Source organism: Silurus aristotelis (genome assembly GCF_946808225.1).
Source record: "Silurus aristotelis genome assembly, chromosome: 27".
Classification (NCBI taxonomy): Eukaryota; Metazoa; Chordata; class Actinopteri; order Siluriformes; family Siluridae; genus Silurus; species Silurus aristotelis.
The window spans coordinates 15,665,576-15,685,575 of NC_139600.1; the positions used below are offsets into that span (position 1 = coordinate 15,665,576).

At 42.8% G+C, this 20,000-nt stretch overlaps 3 protein-coding genes across 35 annotated transcripts in view; all 3 read left to right on the forward strand.

Annotated features, from left to right (window-relative positions):
• Window positions 1–16,427, forward strand: part of sorbs2a (sorbin and SH3 domain containing 2a) — a 49,074-nt gene extending 32,647 nt beyond the window's left edge. For 14 of the 31 annotated variants that reach the window (XM_083532750.1, XM_083532753.1, XM_083532736.1 and 11 more), the window contains 11 exons: window positions 263–309; window positions 2,729–2,892; window positions 3,214–4,323; window positions 5,587–5,648; window positions 6,712–6,758; window positions 6,936–7,050; window positions 7,149–7,277; window positions 8,078–8,242; window positions 12,285–12,322; window positions 12,400–12,506; window positions 13,625–16,427. In XM_083532750.1, coding sequence (XP_083388876.1) covers window positions 263–309; window positions 2,729–2,892; window positions 3,214–4,323; window positions 5,587–5,648; window positions 6,712–6,758; window positions 6,936–7,050; window positions 7,149–7,277; window positions 8,078–8,242; window positions 12,285–12,322; window positions 12,400–12,506; window positions 13,625–13,686 — 2,046 coding nt within the window. In that variant the 3' untranslated portion in view covers window positions 13,687–16,427. The remainder of the gene's footprint in view (window positions 1–262; window positions 310–2,728; window positions 2,893–3,213; window positions 4,324–5,586; window positions 5,649–6,711; window positions 6,759–6,935; window positions 7,051–7,148; window positions 7,278–8,077; window positions 8,243–12,284; window positions 12,323–12,399; window positions 12,507–13,624) is intronic. The other 17 variants (XM_083532741.1, XM_083532737.1, XM_083532740.1 and 14 more) reach the window with 3 other exon arrangements.
• LOC310721279 (uncharacterized protein) lies at window positions 8,249–12,278 on the forward strand. Its single transcript, XM_083532828.1, has 3 exons — window positions 8,249–9,118; window positions 9,973–11,721; window positions 11,930–12,278. Exons 1-3 carry the CDS (start codon window positions 8,543–8,545, stop codon window positions 12,056–12,058), a joined length of 2,454 nt encoding a protein of 817 aa, XP_083388954.1. The 5' UTR covers window positions 8,249–8,542; the 3' UTR covers window positions 12,059–12,278.
• A 3,121-nt stretch (window positions 16,428–19,548) lies between the features above and the next one.
• pdlim3a (PDZ and LIM domain 3a) overlaps window positions 19,549–20,000 on the forward strand; it is an 8,233-nt gene continuing 7,781 nt past the window's right edge. The window contains exon 1 of one of the 3 annotated variants that reach the window (XM_083532893.1): window positions 19,549–19,937. In XM_083532893.1, coding sequence (XP_083389019.1) covers window positions 19,880–19,937 — 58 coding nt within the window. In that variant the 5' untranslated portion in view covers window positions 19,549–19,879. The remainder of the gene's footprint in view (window positions 19,938–20,000) is intronic. The other 2 variants (XM_083532894.1, XM_083532895.1) reach the window with 2 other exon arrangements.

Genomic DNA, 20,000 nt, shown 5'->3' on the forward strand with positions numbered 1-20,000 from the left:
CATCGCATAGCATGATCCTGTGGTCGATTAAACACAGGTCAAAGGTCATGAGGACAGCGCTGTACACGGGGAATGGGGGTGGTGGAGGAGGAGGAGGTGGAGGAGGTGGTAGTGGTGGGGTGGAACTATTGTAAGATACAGCCGTCTGTGGAGAGAAAGGGGGGAAGGATTTGAGCGCTGCACGGCGCTGAAAAGCAACGTCAGGGATTCTTTGTTTCTGTGCGTCTCACGCTTGTCTCCTTTTGTGTGTCCTTCTGTTTAGACGTCTCTCTATTTCTCATCCTCCGAACGGCCTGAGAGCACCTCCAGGTGAGTCTATTTCTTCTCCTTTTAATCTGCTGGCCAAATCATTTTTATATATATTGTGTGTTAACCATTTCATTAAAACTAATGCATGTGTGTGTGTGTGTGTGTGTGTGTGTACAGAAGTGCATAATAAATCTATAACCCAAGTGAGCTTGTGTATAGATATGTGTGTGTGTGTGTGTGTGTGTGTGTGTGTGTGTGTGTGTGTGTGTGTGTGTGTGTGTGTGTGTGTGTGTGACTCTGTGTTACATCCATAGCCCCCTCCTGTTCCCTATTCAGCTCAGCTCTTGAGTATTCAGTAATCCCTCACTCTCTGTAGAGTCGAGCTACGATGCTATTGGTGCTATTGTTTGCCTCCAGAATGGTGTGTGAGTAGGATTGCAAAATTTCAAGACTGGAAACTTTTCATGAGAATAAACTGGGAATGTACAAAATTGCAGGTTAGCTTCTAACAGGGAACTTAAACGTAGTTAAAAAATAAATCTTGCTGGATGATTTTGCTTAAAACAACCAGATTTGATGTCGTTTTAGTTTAATTTCTCCCCTGCACATTCATCAATCTCATGCACGCAGCACACTTACTGCAGGGCTACTGAGGCCACGCCCCCTACATGCACCGTGCATTCCTCCATCACATCACACACAGAATGCTACAATCCTGCACATCAAAATAATGTCCTTCTTGATAAGCATTCATGTAAATGACATAAATCTTACATAAACTGATTATACCTAAACTTTCTTCTACTGAATGTAAGCGATTGTGCAACAACATTATACTAGCAATTAAATCAAAATCAAAAATGTCATTTTTGAAAAAACTTTATTAGTGTGCATGAATGTCAGCTTATGACCAAACAAAGTTTGTTTTATATATATACACGTGCTTGTAAATGATATTATATAGATTTCCAAAAATTTCTAATTAATTCACATAAATTCCTGGTAAGTTTCCATATTTACAAAATTCTCCAGATGAAATTCCCATGGAAACTTTCTGGAAATATTCCACGACTTTGCAACCCTATGAGAATAATCTGGACAGTTTTCCAGAAGCAGAACACACCACAGAACTCAAAGACTTTTTTTTATTTGTGGTACTGTGCCTGTAAAAGGTGTGAAAAACACTGAGACTGGTTTGTCAAGTGACAATATTCCTTTTGTTTCTATGCAACAAACTTCATATAAAGATTAACTTTGACCAAACAAATCTGTAAATATCCAGATGTTCCATGTCATTTTCATTAAAAAAATACTCCCTTAGCAAAAACAACAGCTTTACACATTTTTGGACATTTCTTTTTTCCAAACATTCAGGTGAAATACTTTGCTATGCAAATGCAAATGTAAATGCAATGCCTCTTGTTAAGGGGTTCTTCATTAGTTGGAGATTTCTTGTTTAAAGTCGACTGCGCTTGTTCCTGATGTATGGATTCAGATGCACTTGTTTTATGGGACCCTGGTGCATCACCGTATTAATGGCTTTTTTATTGTTTTAGTGCCTTAGTGTCTTGGTGCTTCATAAAGCATAATTCATCAGAAGACTTAATGGTCCTAATAGGACCCAGCTGGACAGCATACATTTTCCCAACTGAGTTAGATTTAGTAAGGACTCCAAATTAAAATCAGCCAAAATGTTGGAGATTGAATTTGAGCTTGTTAAAGTGGCAGACCTTTGGTGGATGAGTGAAATGAAAAGTCAGAATTTGAGCCTTCGGAGTCTATTTCTGAGTCGGCAGAAATATAATAGGAGAGGAAATATAATAGGGAGGTGGTAGTCCAGTGTTTAAGGAATTGGACTCTGGATTGGAAGGTCACAAGTTCAAATCCCTTCCAGTCAAGGGAGCTGCCACTACTGGGCCCTTGAGCAAGGCCATTAACCTTCAAATGTTTAACTGGATAAAGTCTTTCTGGATAAGGGTGTCTGCCAAATTTCAATGTTAATGTAAATGTACATTTACATCAATGTAAATGTAAATAATATGTATGTGTCACATTATGCATATGTCAGCTTGCCCAGAACCTGGGTACAGAGCGAAGGGGCAACCATGATATAGCCCCCCTGGAGCAGGTAGCCTTATGGGCCTTGCTCAAGGACCCAATCGAAGTAGTCTTCTGATTGGTAACCCATATACTCATGATGTACATGCAGTTTTGGAGAAGGTGGTAGCTCAGTGGTTAAGGCATTGGACTCTGGTCCCAACCACCAAACTGCCACCACTGGGCCCTTTGAGCAAGTCCCTTCACCCTCAATTGTTTAATTGTAAGTCGCTCTGGATAAGGGCATCTGGCAAATACCAAAAATTGTAAATGTAACTGTAAGCATGGCACAAGTGGGGCAGTCAAGGTATTTCCCACAGTAAGGTAGTGTCCGAAAATTGGACGTAAAATATTTTTGAAGTTCTGGTATTTGTGGTGCCAGCAGTGACTACAGGAAGAGACGAAAGTCGGAGCCATTTATCACTCAGCAGAGCACAGGAAATGAGCAGAATGCTGGTCCAGCCTCGAGACTTCAACCTTACAAATCCAACAGTTTGAAGAAGCCTGCTGTACGTTCCTCACCTTCCTCTCCAGCAAAAGCAAAAGGTACACACTACCAATCACTTGATGGTCAAGCTACCACTACCACTACTTTTTTCAACATTTTGTAAAAATTTCACACACACGACCCAAGAAGAACTGGCATTCTGACATCATTCTGACAGTCATTTGCACACACATCTTGCATATCTGTTTACGATCTTGCTACCTCATTGTCTCAAATGTCCTTATAACCACACTAACTCTCTCTCTCTCTCTCTCTCTCTCTCTCTCTCTCTCTCTCTCTTTCTATCTCTTCCTCTTGAACTTATTAATTTTCGCTCCTGTCTCCTTTCTTTTGGCATGCTGCATTTGCTGCGTTTGCAGCTGGAGGCACTTGTGAGTCTCTCTCTCAATCAGTGAGCTCCCCAGGTATGGACCCAGTGTCCTCTCACCTCTCATCTGACACCCTCTCCTTGTCCACATCCACCCTGCGCAGTTCCAAACAATCTATCAGCTTTAAGAATGGTTGGCAGGTGTGCCAGAAGGACAGCCCTGAAACCTGGAGCAGTGTGGAAGATGAGGAAGCGGGAGCATCCTCGCCTCATCTCAAGTCTCGCAGTTGTGATAACTTACTCTCAGACAGTAGCGTTGGAATGAACGGAAACCATTCAGAAAGCATCGGATCGCTGCTTGATGATGGTGGGACACGCCAACCACAGGCACAAGCAAAGAGTCTCAATTCATCCCCCAGAGCACGTCGGCATCACCGGCGCAAAATGGCCCACGATACTCCAGGATTCCTTCAGCTTTACAAGACGATGCATCACATCGATCGGGCACAGCTTTTGCCCTCAGAAGTGATCTGTTCTGTCCGTGCCCGCATCCTGGAACTGGAGCGACAACAGCAGCAGAGGAAAAGCCTGGATTCATGGGCACCATTAGGCCAGGAAGTACCACAGAGCATGGTGCCAAATCGGATCTCAGAGTATGAGCAGATGATCCAAAAGTCAAAATCCATGCCAGACCTGGGCGAAGATAACACTCAATCAGGCACCACCACGCCAGGGTCTTCTCGAGCCAGCAGTTGCCCCAAGCGTCGCTTCTCAGTTGAATCTCTTCTAGAGGAGGAGGACCCTCCAGAAAGGGCAAGAAGTCCCCCAGAAGGCCAACCACGGCCAGGTCCAGAAGATCGAAGCCTTGTTCCGGTTGTCAGACAGAACCTACACAAACAGCAAGAATACTCAGACAGTGAGCAGGATGCTGGCACCTCTGAATTGAGTGACTTTATTCAGATAGAAGGGTCTTCATTTTGTAGTGAGAGCGACTTAGACCACTGCTCACTAACGTCATCGGAGAGCTTCTGTGGTTCCGGACATCATCACCACCATCACCACCACCACCATCACCATGGACGCCGTCACCACAGCAGCCACCATCTCCACCAGAGTCTGGGTCAGAGTCAAGGTTACCACCACCGCCACCTCATCAGCTCTTGTAAGGGCCGTTGCCCGGCATCCTACACCCGCTTCACCACTATGCTTAAGCATGAGAGAGCACAGCAAGAGAGCCACACCTCTATCACCCCTCCACTGGCTCAGCAATCACCCAGCGAATCAGGCCTTTCCAAGCTGGCCTTCCTGGTTAGCCCGGTGCCTTTCCGCAAGAAGCGGGGTTCCTCACCAACCCAGCGGCACTATAGTCGCTCGGGCCACCACAAATCAAAGGCAGCCATGTATGAGGCTTTAGATGCTGCCCTTCAGGACATTTATGACCACTTAAGGGCTGAGAAAGGGCTTGGAGCTGCTCGGTTGCCGGATGACAGCATTTTGCGTCGGCTCCTGCAGGAGTTGCTCCCAGAAGTTCCCGAAAGGAGCTCGTCACTGCGGGGCCGGCGGGGGACTTGCTCCCCTTCCTCCTCCCACCACTACCAGCCTTACCACAGTGCCTCCTACCAGCAGCCGCACCACGCAGATGCCTCCAACAACAACCAGCACACTAATGCTAGCTCTAACGCACACTACTATTCAGGTGCAGCTGCATTAACATTTCCTCGCTCGCTAAGAACTCCGTCTTTTAAATATTGCCACAGTTGCACGGTCCCATTCTCATTCCCGCAAACTCGCTGTGCTGGTGTACTTGCAACACTGCCTCTTCTCTGCTGTTTTTAAAAAAATGTAGAGACAATTTACACAGTTTTAGCCTTGCTAGTTTTTTTCTTTTTGGTTTATTGTCTATTTATTGGTATATCCAGATTTTTAGTAATGGTTGTTGAAATGTTCTGTGGAAAAGAGGCAAAAAAAAGCATGTTTATTTTTGTTTGGTTTGTTAAGAGCATGTTCAATATCATATATTTGCGTGACATTTGTCTCCATCAGATTCTGCAGCTTTTGTTCTTGCATACAAGGTGATACATCATACATTCGTAATTGTTTTTTTGTACTTGACTTGTTTAAAGTGTAATTGTAAGTACAGGTTTTTTCAGTTGCTTTGCCATTATTTTGTGGGAAAAAGTTTCTTAAATACCATTGTTTTTCAGCAAATTGTGCTGAAGCAACTGCAAAAATAAAAAGTTTCCATTCAAAACAGAAATCAAAAAAACACTTTTGGATTTTTATTTTAACTCATCAGTCCTTTTTTCCTCCGCCACCGCTTCGTTATTCTCATCTTACAACCCATCATGTTTCGTTTAAACGGCGTCTTCACGTCATGGGGTCCCAGGGGCGTACACTTTTGACACCTGTGATGTGTCATTTACAGATCAGGGCACTGACGCTGGTTGCATCACACCTCAGAACAGAAAACCTACTCCGGAACGAGAGGTAATGATGTGCTTTTCTTTATTATATTCTTATGTAATATATATTACAAAGACCTATGAATGTAAGTTAGTTTGAACCCAATATAATTAATCATGGAATTATTGTCTTTTGATGAAATAAGTTTTATATCACTGAATCATTCAAAGTAGTCCAAAACCTGTAAAAACCTGGTGTCAAAAGGCAATTTGAATATTAGTGTTCTGGTATTCAAATTCAGAAGGTGTGTGTATATTATATATATATATATGAGGTGGTATCAAAAGGTTTCGAGACTAGCTCTGTTCATAAGAAGGTACTTTATTTATCTATGTTTACACAATATCACTTTCAAAACAGTCTGCTTGCACAGCAATACAGCACTCCCAGCGTTCCTGCCAGATCTGGAATGTGTCCTGGAAGTCTTCTTTTCGAAGCGTTTTAAGCACATTCTGCGATTTGCGCTGGATCTCCACAATGGTGTCAAAACGGCGAGCTTTGAGCTGGATCTTTTAATTTTTGGGAGGAGGGCGTAGTCCACAGGAGGCAGATTTGGCAAGTAGGGTGGGTGGGTAAGATGTTCTTTGGCAGATTTGACCAGTTTCATGCAGATTTTCACGTTTGCTCTTTGTTTTAACTTGCTGTCCATGATGAAAGATGTGGTAACGCACGTGGTAAGAATAGCACCAGTTTCACAGCTACTTATGGCGGTCAGTGCTCCCTATGACTCTGCGTGCAGCCTTGTTTTGTCTTCTGTTGAATTGTTACAAAACTAGTCTCGAAACTTTTTTTACCATCTTGTTTATATATATGTGCTTCTTTACCTTATTCATTTGCCCCCTCCCCAAAATTTCATTTGCTTTCACATTTGCTCCATCATTATTTAGGACATCCTTTTATGGTCAGCACTTCCTGTTCCTCTTCTGCTTTTTGTGTTACCGGAACTACGGACCTAATGATCCCAATAAACCTGCAATAGAAAGCAAAGATTGTAAAAAATGAACATGAGAGCAGACCGTCTCTGATTGTCTGCTAGGTGTCCTTTAAGCAGATGATATATCTCATATTGTCTTCTCTCCTCCATCAGAGACAGTCTGCCAGGGCTATTTACGATTTTAAAGCTCAGTCCAGCAAGTGAGTACACGCTAAACAAAACGGCATGCTTATCCGGCACATGGTTATGACATCGTAGCGTCGAACTTTCCTTTGCATTCCATTGAATTGAATAATACTCTCTGATACACAATGCCAGTTCACGTTTCATCGTTGTGTTTTTCTGTGGCCTCATAGTCAAGTGTGCATCTTTTCTAGAGAGCTCTCGTTTAAAAAGGGTGATGCAATCAACATCGTCAGGCAGATCGACAGCAACTGGTATGAGGGAGAGCACAGGGGGCGCATCGGGATTTTCCCTATCTCTTATGTCGAGGTGTGTGTGCTTATAAATATAATAAAAACAGCATTAATAAACAGAGCTACACATTTTCCAGGGTTTGGTAATATGCTATTTTTTCCGATGCTCCACAGAGGGTCATATCTAATGAGAGGAAGCAGCCAGTGCGTCCTCCTCCTCCAGCCCAGCTCAGGGAGATGGGAGAGGCTGTGGCTCGCTACAACTTCAACGCCGACACAAACGTGGAGCTTTCGCTCCGGAAGGCAAGAAATGCACACTTAGCAGGCATTTCCTACTGTTTTGGTGGTGTTTCTGAAAATGGTAAACCATGTGATAGTTCAGTTAGCGGAATGTACAGGTAACTTTAGCAGTTTAAAAAAAATCCAAGCAATGTTAGGCAGCTGGGGTCAGTGCATGGGGTCAGAGCATGATACAGCACACCTGGAGCAAAGAAGGTTAAGGACTTCAATCAATGGGCCCAACAGTGCCAGCTTGGCAGTACTGGGGCTTAGCCGTAACCATGACCTTATGATCAGTAACCCAGAGCCTTAACCACTGAACAACCACTTTCTCTGTTTTTGCATGCGTGGTCAGAACCCAGGGTCAGCATCCCTTGAGCAGATAGGGTTTGGCAGTGCTTGAACGGTCGACCTTTTGATCAGTAACCCAAAACCTTATCCACTGAGCTACCACTTCCCCTGTTTTCACATATCCCAGCATGTTACGAAGCTGAGCTCATGCCCCTGGAGCACAGATCATTAAGGGCCTTGCTCAAGTGCTGAAGAGTGGCAGCTGGGCACTGCTGGGGCTTGAAGACCGACCTTATGATGAGTAACACAAAGCCTTAACCAACGAACCACTGTGATATAGAACCTATTTTGTGTAACTGACCAATCTATCTAAGGGCAATGTTGGTATTCTTGATGGTTTTTGGTTATTTTCCCCATCATGCTGCCTTTACAAGACTTGATATCTATAATAAGTGCGAACTAGCTGATTCATTTACCTCAGATGCCAACCAACTTGATCACAGTATATTGATCTTTGTGGTTGTGTCTTTCAGGGTGAGAAAGTGATCTTGCTAAGAAAAGTTGATAAGAACTGGTATGAAGGCAGAATCACAGGCTCCAATAAGCAGGGGATTTTTCCTGTCTCCTACGTTGATCTCATCAAGACCTCCCCTTCTAAAAGTCCTGGTCACCGTGGAGACTCCTACAGGGTGCAAAAGGTGAGGTGAAATCAACAAAATAAATCGACTGTTCTTTACTTTTTCCATCACTTTCTTATTCTTTCTCCTTTTCTACTCCTTTATAAGCCCCACCCCGCTTCCTCTGACTCCACCCCTTACCCTAAACTTCAAGAGGTCACCAGCGAATTGCTGTCCCTCACTCTGGGTGTCACAGACTTTTCTCCTTCTCTGTGTAGTACTCCAGTCCCGCCCACTCCACCGCCCCTTCCAAGCAACCTCCACTGTTTCAGTACTTACTCACCCACTCCTCCTCCACCAAACACACTTCAACCAATATCCATGGTCTCGAATTTATCTCCGCTTCCTCCTCCTCTTATGGACCCACCTTTTTTCCACAACCCTGCCTCTTTTGTCACAGACCACTCCCATTTGTTTAACAGCAGAAATAATTTTTCAGTCGTACAGACAACAGGACAACCCGAGGAGCTGGTTTTAGATCCGAATTCAGAGCTGCACATTGTAGAAGCAGAAGTGACCGGACCTAAAACACTGATCCCAGAACAGCAGCAAGACTCAGTGACGCTCATAACCCACGTGAACCCCTTCGACAAACTTCTAACGATGTTCCTCTGTAATCACTTGTCACACAAGGCAGAAAACACGGAAGCTTTCATGCCACCTAAAAACTGTACGCTAGCTGATCAATGTATGCTAAAGACACCACGTCAAGAGTCCACAAGTCTAATCAGCCAATCAGAGCATCCATCTGATGATGAGGCGGCATACAGGAAACCTCACAGCCTACTGACAGACAGCTTTGGGGCAGGGCTTCCTGAGTTGTACATACAGGAAATGGGTGATAAGCCAACGAGAGCTTCCGTTCCCATTTTTATAAATGAGGATTCTACACAAGAGGTAGACCATGCTGTTTGTAACAGTTATGTTAATCGAATGATTACAGTAGTTTGCTAATTTGTTAGTATACAATTACGACACTTGTGGTAGTATTATTAGTATTATGCTAATACTTTTGTGAGTATATTCTGGGTTTACCACTTCATCAGGCAGGGTAGTTTGCTTATATTTTTGTGTATACTTTGACTATTCTGGTACACCACTACCAAAGGTGTGGTAGTTTGCTTGTATTTCTGTGTATAGTTGATATATTCTGGGTATACCACTTCAACAAGTATTGTAGTTTGCCTATATTTCTGTGTATGCAGTATATTCTTGGTATACCACTACAACAGGTATGGTAGTTTGCTTATATTTCTGTGTATGCAGTGTATTCTGTGTATACCACTACAACAGGTATGGTAGTTTGCTTATATTTCTTAACTTATATTTATGTGTACAGTGTATTCTGGCAATACCACTAAAACAAGTAGAGTAGTTATATTTCTCTGTACACTTTGTATATTCTGGATATACCACTGCGACAAGTACAGTAGTTTGCTGTATATTTATGTTTATACAGTATATTCTATGTATACCACTACAACAGGGCTGGTAGTTTGCTTATTTGTTAGTGTAGTTTGTTTTTGTAGCATTCTTTGCCAACAGTTATGGTTTGCTGCCTTTTGCTCAGTGTAGATATTTCTGTTCTGTCTTCTTTTTAATTTGCTATGATTGTTCGAGGTTTGCTTCTCTAACAATAATGATATTTGGTGTTTTGGAATTTTACTCTTAGAGTTACTATACTTTGTCTGTCTGTAGTCTTTATTGCGTGCATTGTGTTGTAAATGTCTCACTGTATTTCTCCTTGCTAGGCCGACCCCTCTCCTCTGGTCTCACTTCTCCTTTCAAAGCCAGAACACTCCCTGTCACCTTCTTCTTCTCCTCCTACTTTTGTGCCCTCCCCTGTTTCCACCACATGCAGTTCATCCCTCCATCTTTCTCCTCCTTCTTCTCCGATCTCCTTGTTTTTTGGCCAAACTCCCCCATCCTCCACTCCACCCTTCTCCTCATCTCCTGTCCCTTCACCTGCATTTACAGAGAATCCCTCCTCATGCTGCTCTCCTCCTTCCTTTTTTCTTACCTCCCTTCCCTCTGCTCATCACCATCCTTTTTCTTCACTGTATAGACACCCCCCTTTTCTTCCTACTTCTTCCCTATCTTCCTCTTCCTCTCAAACTGCCCGGTCTCTGTCTCCACCCATTTCTTCCTCACATCCTCCATTTTACCCATCACGCCAACCTCTCCTGCCCACCATCCCTGCCTCCCCACCGTCTTCTCCAGTCCCTCTATCAGAGCGTACATCTTCTCCCACAAGCCCCCTCTCCTCAGATCAAACCTCATCTCCCAAAATCCCCCTCTCCTCAAAGTGTACCACATCTCCCAAAGTCCCCCTTTTCTCAGAGAGAAACACATCTCCCTCAATCCCCCTCTCCTCAGATCAAACCACATCTCCCACAATCTGCCTCTTTTTAGAGGAAACCACATGTCCCACAACCCTCCTCTCCTCAGCAGTCCCTCCCTCAGAACGTACCACATCTCCGCCAATTCCTCTCTCCGCAAAGCAAAACACATCTCCCAAAATCCCCCTCTCCTCTGAGGAAACCACATCTTCCACAATACCCCTCTCCTCAAACTGTACCACATCTCCCACAATCCCCCTCTTTTCAAATCAAATCAAATCTCCCACACTCCCCCTCTCCTCTGATCAAACCACATCTCCTAGAATCCCACTCTCCACCGATCAAACCAAATCTCCCACACTTCCTGTCTCTTTAAAGGGAACCACATCTCCCACAATCCACCTCTTTTTAGAGGAAACCACATGTCCCACAATCCCCCTCTCCTCAGCATTCTCACCCTCAGAATGTACCACAATTCCTCTCTCTTCAAAGCAAAACACATCTCCCATATTCCCACTCTCCTCTAAAGGAACCACATCTCCCACAATACCCCTCTTCTCAGAAGGAACCACATCACCCACAATCCCCCTCTCCTCCGAGAAAACCGTTCCTCCCACAACCCCCTTCTCCTCAAAGCGAAACACATCTCTCACAATCCAACCCTCCTCAGAGGAAACCACACCTCCCACAACCCGTCTCTTCTTAAAGCAAAGCACATGTTCCACAATCCCCTTCTCCTCAGAAGGAACCACATTTCCCACAATCCCCAACTACTCAGCAGTCTCTTCCTCAGAGCAAACCACATCTCCCACAATCCCCCTCTTCTATCCAGTCCCTACATCCCAGCAAACCACATCTCCCACAATCCCCCTCTCCTATCCAGTCCGTACATCCCATCATACCACATCTACCACAATTGCCCTCTCCTTAGACCAAATGAAATCTCCCACTATCCCCCAGTCCACTCCAAGCTCTCGTCCTCTTCTTTCTTTAAGCACTCCTTCCTCCAGTTGTGCATCTCCTCCACCTTTGTCTACTGCTCCTGCTCTCCCTTCTGCGCAGTCCTCCAGTGTCCCCCTGTCCCACACTCCTCCGCATTCTTCTACTATCTCTACTCCTCCACTGTCCCCTCGGTCACAGCCTCGTTCTCCTCATATAAAGGTAAAACATAGCAAGTGTGTGCTGGGAGAGTGCTGAAATGTGTGCAGCACTTGATTTGCAGTGTGTCTATACATCTATGGATGTATAAAGATTAACAGTAGGTTGTTGAATTAGCATGTATTCAACAACAACAACAACAATATGAATTAGTGTGTCAGTGTGTGTGTGTTTGATGGCAAGTCCCTGACACGAGCTATGACTCTTACAGACGTTTTATAATCATGCAGCGGTGGTTGATGGGAAGCCGCCGCGCAGCCCAGTTTCCACCAGGAGGCGCTATTTATCACCCTCCGTTTCCTCCAGTAGAGCGCGAAGGGTAGGACGGAGCGTGGTGTGACACTAGCAGCAGTGCAGGCTAGGAAATGGAGTTCTCTCTTAATGCCCTTCCCCCTGTTTGGCTCTGTCTGTGCATGAATCAGATAATGATGATGATAATGTTGCTGCATTGCATCTCTCTCTGTGTGCCGGTCATGAGGTTGGAGTGACTTCCTGTTTCCTGTTCCCGACACTGATGTTATAAATAAGTGAGAAAATGTCTCATTCTGTCTCTCTTTGTCTCTCAGAGGATGATGCAGGAATCCCAGCACGAAGCCGGAGAACCGTAAGTGACCTCATCTTTTCTGCTAGCGTTTGTATCCAAGTTTGCAGACATTAATGCTCATGTTTCCTCGGCTGCAGGTTCAAGGCCGTATTTAACTATGTGCCCCGGAACGAGGACGAGCTGGAGCTGCGAGAGGGGGACGTGGTGGATGTGGTGGAGAAGTGCGATGACGGCTGGTTCGTAGGTGCGACACGCTGTTTTCACCTACTGGCGCATAGAAATTATTATTAGCACATTTGCAATTCTAAGATCCCATTTTGATACCAGAGAGTCACCAAGACGAGATTATCTAAACAAGGACTTGACAGAACTATACATGATGAGTGAGGTCCAATCTGAACCCCAAACCATCCCAAAATCTTACAGAACCCACACAACTTTAGTCTTAACTAGATTATTCAAGCCTAGACCAGCTAAACTCATCTGTGACTCTCAGTAAGACTTGATAATATGAGCCCAAACTAGACAGGATTAGCCAAGCCAATACTAGACTACGCAGGAATATATCCATAAACAAGAATGGACCACACAAGACTACACATTACATGCTAACTAAACCAAGACTAAACCATTTATCAGAGATTAGCCAAAACAAGAAGAGACAAGATTAGTCAAACCAAGATTAAAGAAGTTTTACAAAATTTGGCAAAGTTCAGACAAGAACATCCGACATTAGCCAAACCAGACTTGCCCAGATTTCCCAAAACATGATTAACCCAGATTAGCTAAACCAGACTAGCCTAAATGAATAAAAACCTGATTATCCCACATTAGCTAAACCAGGCTCGCTAAAATAAAATAAACCAGACAGATCAAGATTAGATAATCTACACTAGCCTAGCTAAAACCTGATTATCCCAGATTAACTAAACCAGACTGGCCCATATGCTTTTATTTCTTTCATTCCCTTTTTCTTCTGCTTCATTATTTTTTGTGGTTTTTTTCCTTTCTTTTTATTGTTATCCTTCATTTCTCTCTTCATCGCTTCTTTTTCATCTTTTTTCTTCTTCTTCGTCTTGTTCTTTTTCTTTCTCTTCACCACTTTTTAACACTCCTCATCACACTCTTTCATTTGTCTTTCTTTGTGTGCTTTCAATTTCTTTCCAACTTTCTTTTTCCCCCCATCACCCTACTTCTTTTTTCCTGATTATTCCTATACATAAAAACAAAGGTTTCCTCCTTCTCAGTCATTCCTTTCTTCCCTCATACCTGATGTTTTTCTTGTTCTTATTCATTGGCTTGTCTCATCCATAAAAAACCCACACCATTTCTCCTGCCTTTTTTCCTCCTCTCCCTCTGCAGGAACGTCTCGTAAGAGCCGGCAGTTCGGAACCTTCCCAGGAAACTACGTTAAGAGTCTTTAATGAAGAATTGCGGCACAAGAAATGAGGCCCAGTGTGGAACCCTGAGCGTGATTGTGTGTGTGTGTGTGTGTGTGTGTGTGTGTGTGTGTGTATGAATGTGTGTTCTCATGCAAAAACCGTTGTAGCACTCACTAGCCATCTCTAGCCAACACCTCCTTGTTCTCCTCACGCCCTTTATGAGGAGCTTCTGCACTTCACTCCACTCACCGTATTTATTAGCCGTAACATTTTTTATAATAAAGTAATAGTTTTGTTTTCTGGGGAGGAGTCTCTGAGAACAAGATGAGCTCTGATTGGTTGAGAGGAATGAGGTTGAGTTACCTTATCATATGGAAATGGAACGGATCTGAAAATATTAACATCGGATTTACACTCTTTTTTGACGTCTTTTTGACGTCATCACATGGTTTCTCGTGATTTGTGGGCGTGGCCTCGTCACAATTATAAACACCAAACTTATATACATAAATCGCGGCATACATATCGCATATGTAACCCTTTTATAGCGTACAACTCATGTAGGTGTTTATATTTCAATTGTTCACTTCGTGCATCACGATAGTTTTTTTTATTTTTTGCTAATTTGATTTCAATCTGGGGGTGGAGCAAGTAAAAAAAAGCATGCGATTGAGAAAAAAACTGTTATAATTGAAAACAAAAAATACGTACGTGTTTTTCGGGGACCTTCAAACCCTTAAGACTACTTCCTCATCCGCGGGTGTAAACACGGACCTTTTACTTTGTTGTTATCGTAAAACCAACGAATCGGCTTCAAAGCGCGAGCAAGGCTAGTATGTTAGCCGAGACTAGCTAGGACAGTTTCGCTATGGATGGTTACAGTATGCACAATTGCTAAGCTGTATATATACATTTTTTATTTATCTTTTCTCAGCCAAAAAACACTCGGTTCTCGGCATGTTTCCTGCGGAGACGACGTTCAATTCTTTTCTACGAACGATATGATTACAACGCATACTTAGGCATTGTCATTTGAATACTTCCTTCGCCATAGTTTACCTGCTCAAAAATTTTCAATCTATAAATTCTGAACATCGCCACTTGCTGTCCCAGATCACTCTTACTTGCAAAAGTTGTAGCGGGTCCGGGGTCGGCGGCATCGTCTTCGCGTCCCCGAAGTGTTTGATGGAAAATAAAAAAGTCAGGAGTGAAAGATGTTACTGCACAAGCAATAAATAACTCGTCTTTTTTTTCGTCCACAACAGCAGCCAGAATGAGGTTCGTGAAGTATTTCAGCGAGTGTGTACAAAACAGAGTTGATGATGATGATGAAATGATGATGAATCTACACTAAGTTTGTGCCACTTGTCACTCTCACTTTTTGTTTTGTTCACGACTTTGTAAGGACACGACCTCACAGGAGGCTTTTTTTTTTTTTTTTTGACCGACCGTGATGTTTTATATTCCATTCTGTTTTCTAGTTACGGCGAATCATCGTTATGGAGTGACGAGTGACAAAAGTAGTCGCACCTTTGTTTTCATAAACCTCACCTTTTGCCTGTTTTTTGTTGGATTGTTTGTTTGTATGTTAACGAAAAAAGTCCACTTGCTTTATAAAGTCACTTTGCTCACACACATTGCTTTGGGTTTCATTTCGTTTCCACTCGAATTCACTTTAAAAGGATTCGAGTGTTTTCCAAAAGCAAATTTTCCAGACCCCAAATGAACAAGTCAGAGCGACGTGTAGGAGAAATGCTACCTGAGACGACATGAGGATAAAACTGTGACCTGGAAAATGGAACCTGTGCTCTTCTGGGTGACCAAAAATCATTTACAAACAAATATTAAGTGTAAGGACACTTAAGTATAAATTCTGCACTCAATGGACAAAAGTATTGGGACACCTGACTTTTTTAGCGATATCTCGTCCTTCTTCAAACGTCTCCCACAAACTTGTGCACAATTGTATAGGATGTATCATGAAATTTTTCCTTCACATAACCCAGTAGATCCATACTTGTTTCTTGTGCAAACAAGCCATGAACCATGGGGTGAATTGACTGCACTCCAGGAACCTCCTCAACTCATCTACATTAGTACCTGAATCTGCACAAAATCTAGTAGAACATCTTCTCAGAGGAGTGAAGGTTATTATAGGGGCAAATTTATAATGGGATGTTAAAAAAAAAAGCATAGAACAATATAATGCTCAGGTGTTCACAGACATTTTTTCCATACAGTGTATCTATATAAGTTTGATTATGAAGGTACCCTGGGTGATGTTTAGTATATACAATATTTACCTGATGGTTTCATGAGCTTTCTTGAGTAGAACCATCTTACATGCTTTTTTATACAATTTTCAAAGATCCAGTTTTTTCAGCTTCATCATGTTTCAGAGAGCTGTACATGACGGTAAATAGAAAATGTGACTGACCTGAGATCAGTTTCTCTATCTTTCACAATACTGTCAGGTTGTTATCGTTTGTACTGAAGATGTAAACTCTGGAAAAATCAGCACACGTATTGTCTCCAGCATTGCCAGAATGGGCCAAAATATTCCTACTTGTCTATAAAATATATGCAAAAAAGTGTACATTTTTTGGACTGGAAATAAGCTTTACTACAATTAGGAGGCTGAAAGGGGACAAGATGGTTTTTGGGGACATGTCCAATCTCGTACACCTTGAACTTTTTAGAGGATGTGTGGTCACGTCCTGTCTTTAGTTTTTTGTTTAATTAGATGGAAACTTTGAGTATCTAATAAACTCCTCTGTGTTTAACTTGTGTACTTATTTATTGTATCATTCTTACAAATTGATGTGTGTGTGTGTGTGTGTGTGTGTGTGTGTGTGTGTGTGTGTGTGTGTGTGTGTGTGTGTACAGAAAATGTGTCCTAAATCCATTTGCCTGTTTCCAAGGATTTACGATAAAGTCATCAAATTCTCTTCCTTTGATTGGACAGTCAGAAAGCGCACTAGTCAGAGCTCCCAACCAGCATCTGTAGCAAACTGCACAAACCTTATCATGAACTGATACTGATCTTCCCATCACTTATAGCCTTGTAGTCCTTTTCCAGGCTTGAAGGTAGAGTTAACTATCCAGCATGGATAATAAATAGGATGCTAAACACTTGGCGATGTGCTGAATGCCTTCTACATGCTTAAAATAATCTCTTTACCGTCAAAATCTCCAAATTGCTAATTAGCACAAATAAATTCAGTCAGTGATCAAAGCTAATCAGACCCCCCATCCCCACATTTACTATTCTAGCATGTGCCCATGTACGTACATAGCAAGAATTTTAGCAAGCTAACATGTAGCTTGGACAACCAGTTTATTAAAACATACAGTACAACGAGGCGAAAGCCACCGCTGACTTAGCATTACTTAACTTTGCACGCTAGTCAGCAAATTCCCAGGCTAATTAGCCTGCTTGCTATCTGACTCAACCCTGCCTACATGACACCTTTATTTAAGTTTTCCTTGCTAATTAGCTGACAAGCTACGCTAGTAAGTATACCTGCTAGTTAGCATGCGCCGAGCTGGACTTTAATCGTTTATGGTTCATTGTTTATTTGGACGTTTTGGCAAAGAACGTGGACCGTATCTTGTCTGCTGCTGCTGCGTGTGTGTGTGTGTGTGTGTGTGTGTTCTTTTAAGTCATGGGAAAAGATTTGAGACAAAATTCTACAGACAAAACAATGTAGTAAAAGGGTTCAAGAACAACGTGTGAACAACACAGGAGTCGATAAGAGAAAGTCTGGGAACAAAGTTTGTGTGTGTGTGTGTGTGTGTGTGTGTGTGTGTGTGGTTGAAAGAGAGACTTGAGGGGAAAGATGAGAGTGTGTTTGGGTGAACTAGATGGAGAAGATGAGAGCTAAAAACATCATGATGAATGACTAGAGAGGGAAAGAGAGATAGACAGAGAGTTCAGAGGAAGGCCACAGTGCTGTAGGTCAGCAAAGAAAGAAAGAAAGAGAGAGAGAGAGAGAGAGAGAGAGAGAGAGAGAGAGAGAGAGAGAGAGAGAGATATGAGGAGGGCCAAAGTGCTGTAGATCCGAAACAGTCAGATATGTGGGGGAGAGAGAGCAAGAGAGAGAGAGAGAACAAGAGAGAGAGAGAGAGAGAGAGAGAGAGAGAGAGAGAGAGAGAGAGAGAGAGAGAGAGAGAGAAAGAGAAAGAGATGGAAAGAGGGTGGGAGAGACATATTCTTTCCACCACATGTTTCTGTGTCTCACCAAATAAGGATAGGAGTTCTGATCACCATCCTCAAGGCTCTCTCTCTCACACACACACACACACACACACACACACACACACACACACACACACACACACACACACACAGAGGCAGCTAACCTTCTCTACTGATCCCTGTAATCCTGGTCTCTTCTGTGTTAGGAGAAAAGCACAGGGTCCACACTCACCTGATTTGACTCGGCGGTTCTATTCAGCGTTCTTTAACATTATAGAACTTCTAGAGCACCGACCTCCACATCAGTACCTGACTTTACTAACACACTTGTGGCTGAATGAATCTGACCCAAATCTCCACAAAATCTAGTAGAGCTTCTTCCCAGAAGAGTGGGAACAGCAAATGGAGACCCAATGGGAAATGGGGTGTTTAAAAAAAGAAGCATGTAGAAATCATACGGTCAGGTGTCCACATACTTTTGTCAGTTAGGGATGCGCATCTCCATAACTGAGGCGATTCGCATCTCTTTTCCTGTTGTGTCTCCAGGAAGATGCAGCTCTACCTCTGCCATGTTAATCTGCATTCTACGTGACTCTCAGGACGCCTCGGTCTCCTCGGGTCTGCAAATCTGTCTTTCTTTTGGATAAACTCCAAAAGAATCAAGATGGTGTCATGATTCTGTTCTGACCTTCAAGCACAAAGCCTGGTAAAGCAAGGTGGTGGTAGCATCATATTTTTGGATAATTTTTTTCATTCTTATCATGGACATGGCTGTGGATAAAACGGACAGAAGACATTCCTAGAACAAACCCAGCCCTAGTTTTAAGACGGCGTTCCCCAAACAGCGGATGGGAGTTGTTGTTTTTTTGCTTATGAGAATGAAGAACGAGAGAAACGCCGTTATCATTAACTGTTGCCATGACGACGATGACATCAGTTGCCTGAGGGACAAAGGACGTGGAGCTCATCTGCATACCCGAACTTCCAACTCTGTATTCAAGTTGAACTCTCCTTCGAAAAGTTCAGAGCATGTGTCATAGCCTGGAGGTCCTTCCCCTCACATACGTCCTCTTTTCTCAAGAGTGTACAGAAAAAAAAACGTCCAATATTTATTATTTACTTAGCTCTAATTTACTTAACTACTTCAGCAGAGATATTCCTATCATGTATGACATTCTATATGATCATGGTGATTATAGAAATCTTCTTTTCTATCAAAACTCCAAACCAAAAATGACCTTAGATCAGTAACATAATCAGCACATTCTAATGTGGAAGATAGAGAAACTGATCTCAGGTCAGTCAAATTTTTTATTTAGCATCATGTACAGCTCTCTGAAACATAATGAAGCTGAAAAAACTTTGAAAAAGTTTAGATCCCAGATCAGTAATACTAGCGTATTTATACACATTTAAACCTAACGAGAGATGAATAAACTGATCTCAGATCAGCAGTGTTTCCATATTTAAACGCTTTACATCTAATAAAAGCTGAATATACTGATCTCAGATCCATAATATTTAAATATTTACACACATTTCAGTTAATAAAAGCTGAATATACTGATCTTAGATCATTATGTATTTATACCCATTAGAACTAATGAAAGCTGATTAAATTGATCTCAGGGCAGAAACATTAGAAAGGTTTATTTGGAGGTTGAAGAGTTTGTGAGAGTTACAGAACCCATCTTGGGACAAAGGAATCAGTGATGATAAGAATAGAAGGAGGAGGAGTGTGTGTGTGTGTGTGTGTGTGTGTGTGTGTGTGTGTGTGTGTGTGTGTGTGTGTGTGTGTGTAGGGGAGATTTAGATGTATGATCTACCCAAGTAGCTTATCCTGGGAGGTGGGGTTCCCTGGTTTAATAGAGCCTAAACACAGGATAGTGGTCCACTCCGCTGGAGCATACACACTCTATAACATTCGATTACATCCTTACACACACACACACACACACACACACACACACACACACACACACACACACACTGCAAAGAGGACATGACACACTATGTTGTACTGGATGGACCGGCACCATGGGGATTTCGGCTGATTGGAGGAAAGGATTTCAACCAACCTTTTATTATCGCCAAGGTGAATGTGTGTGTGTGTGTGTGTGTGTGTGTGTGTGTGTGTGTGTGTGTGTGTGTATGTGTG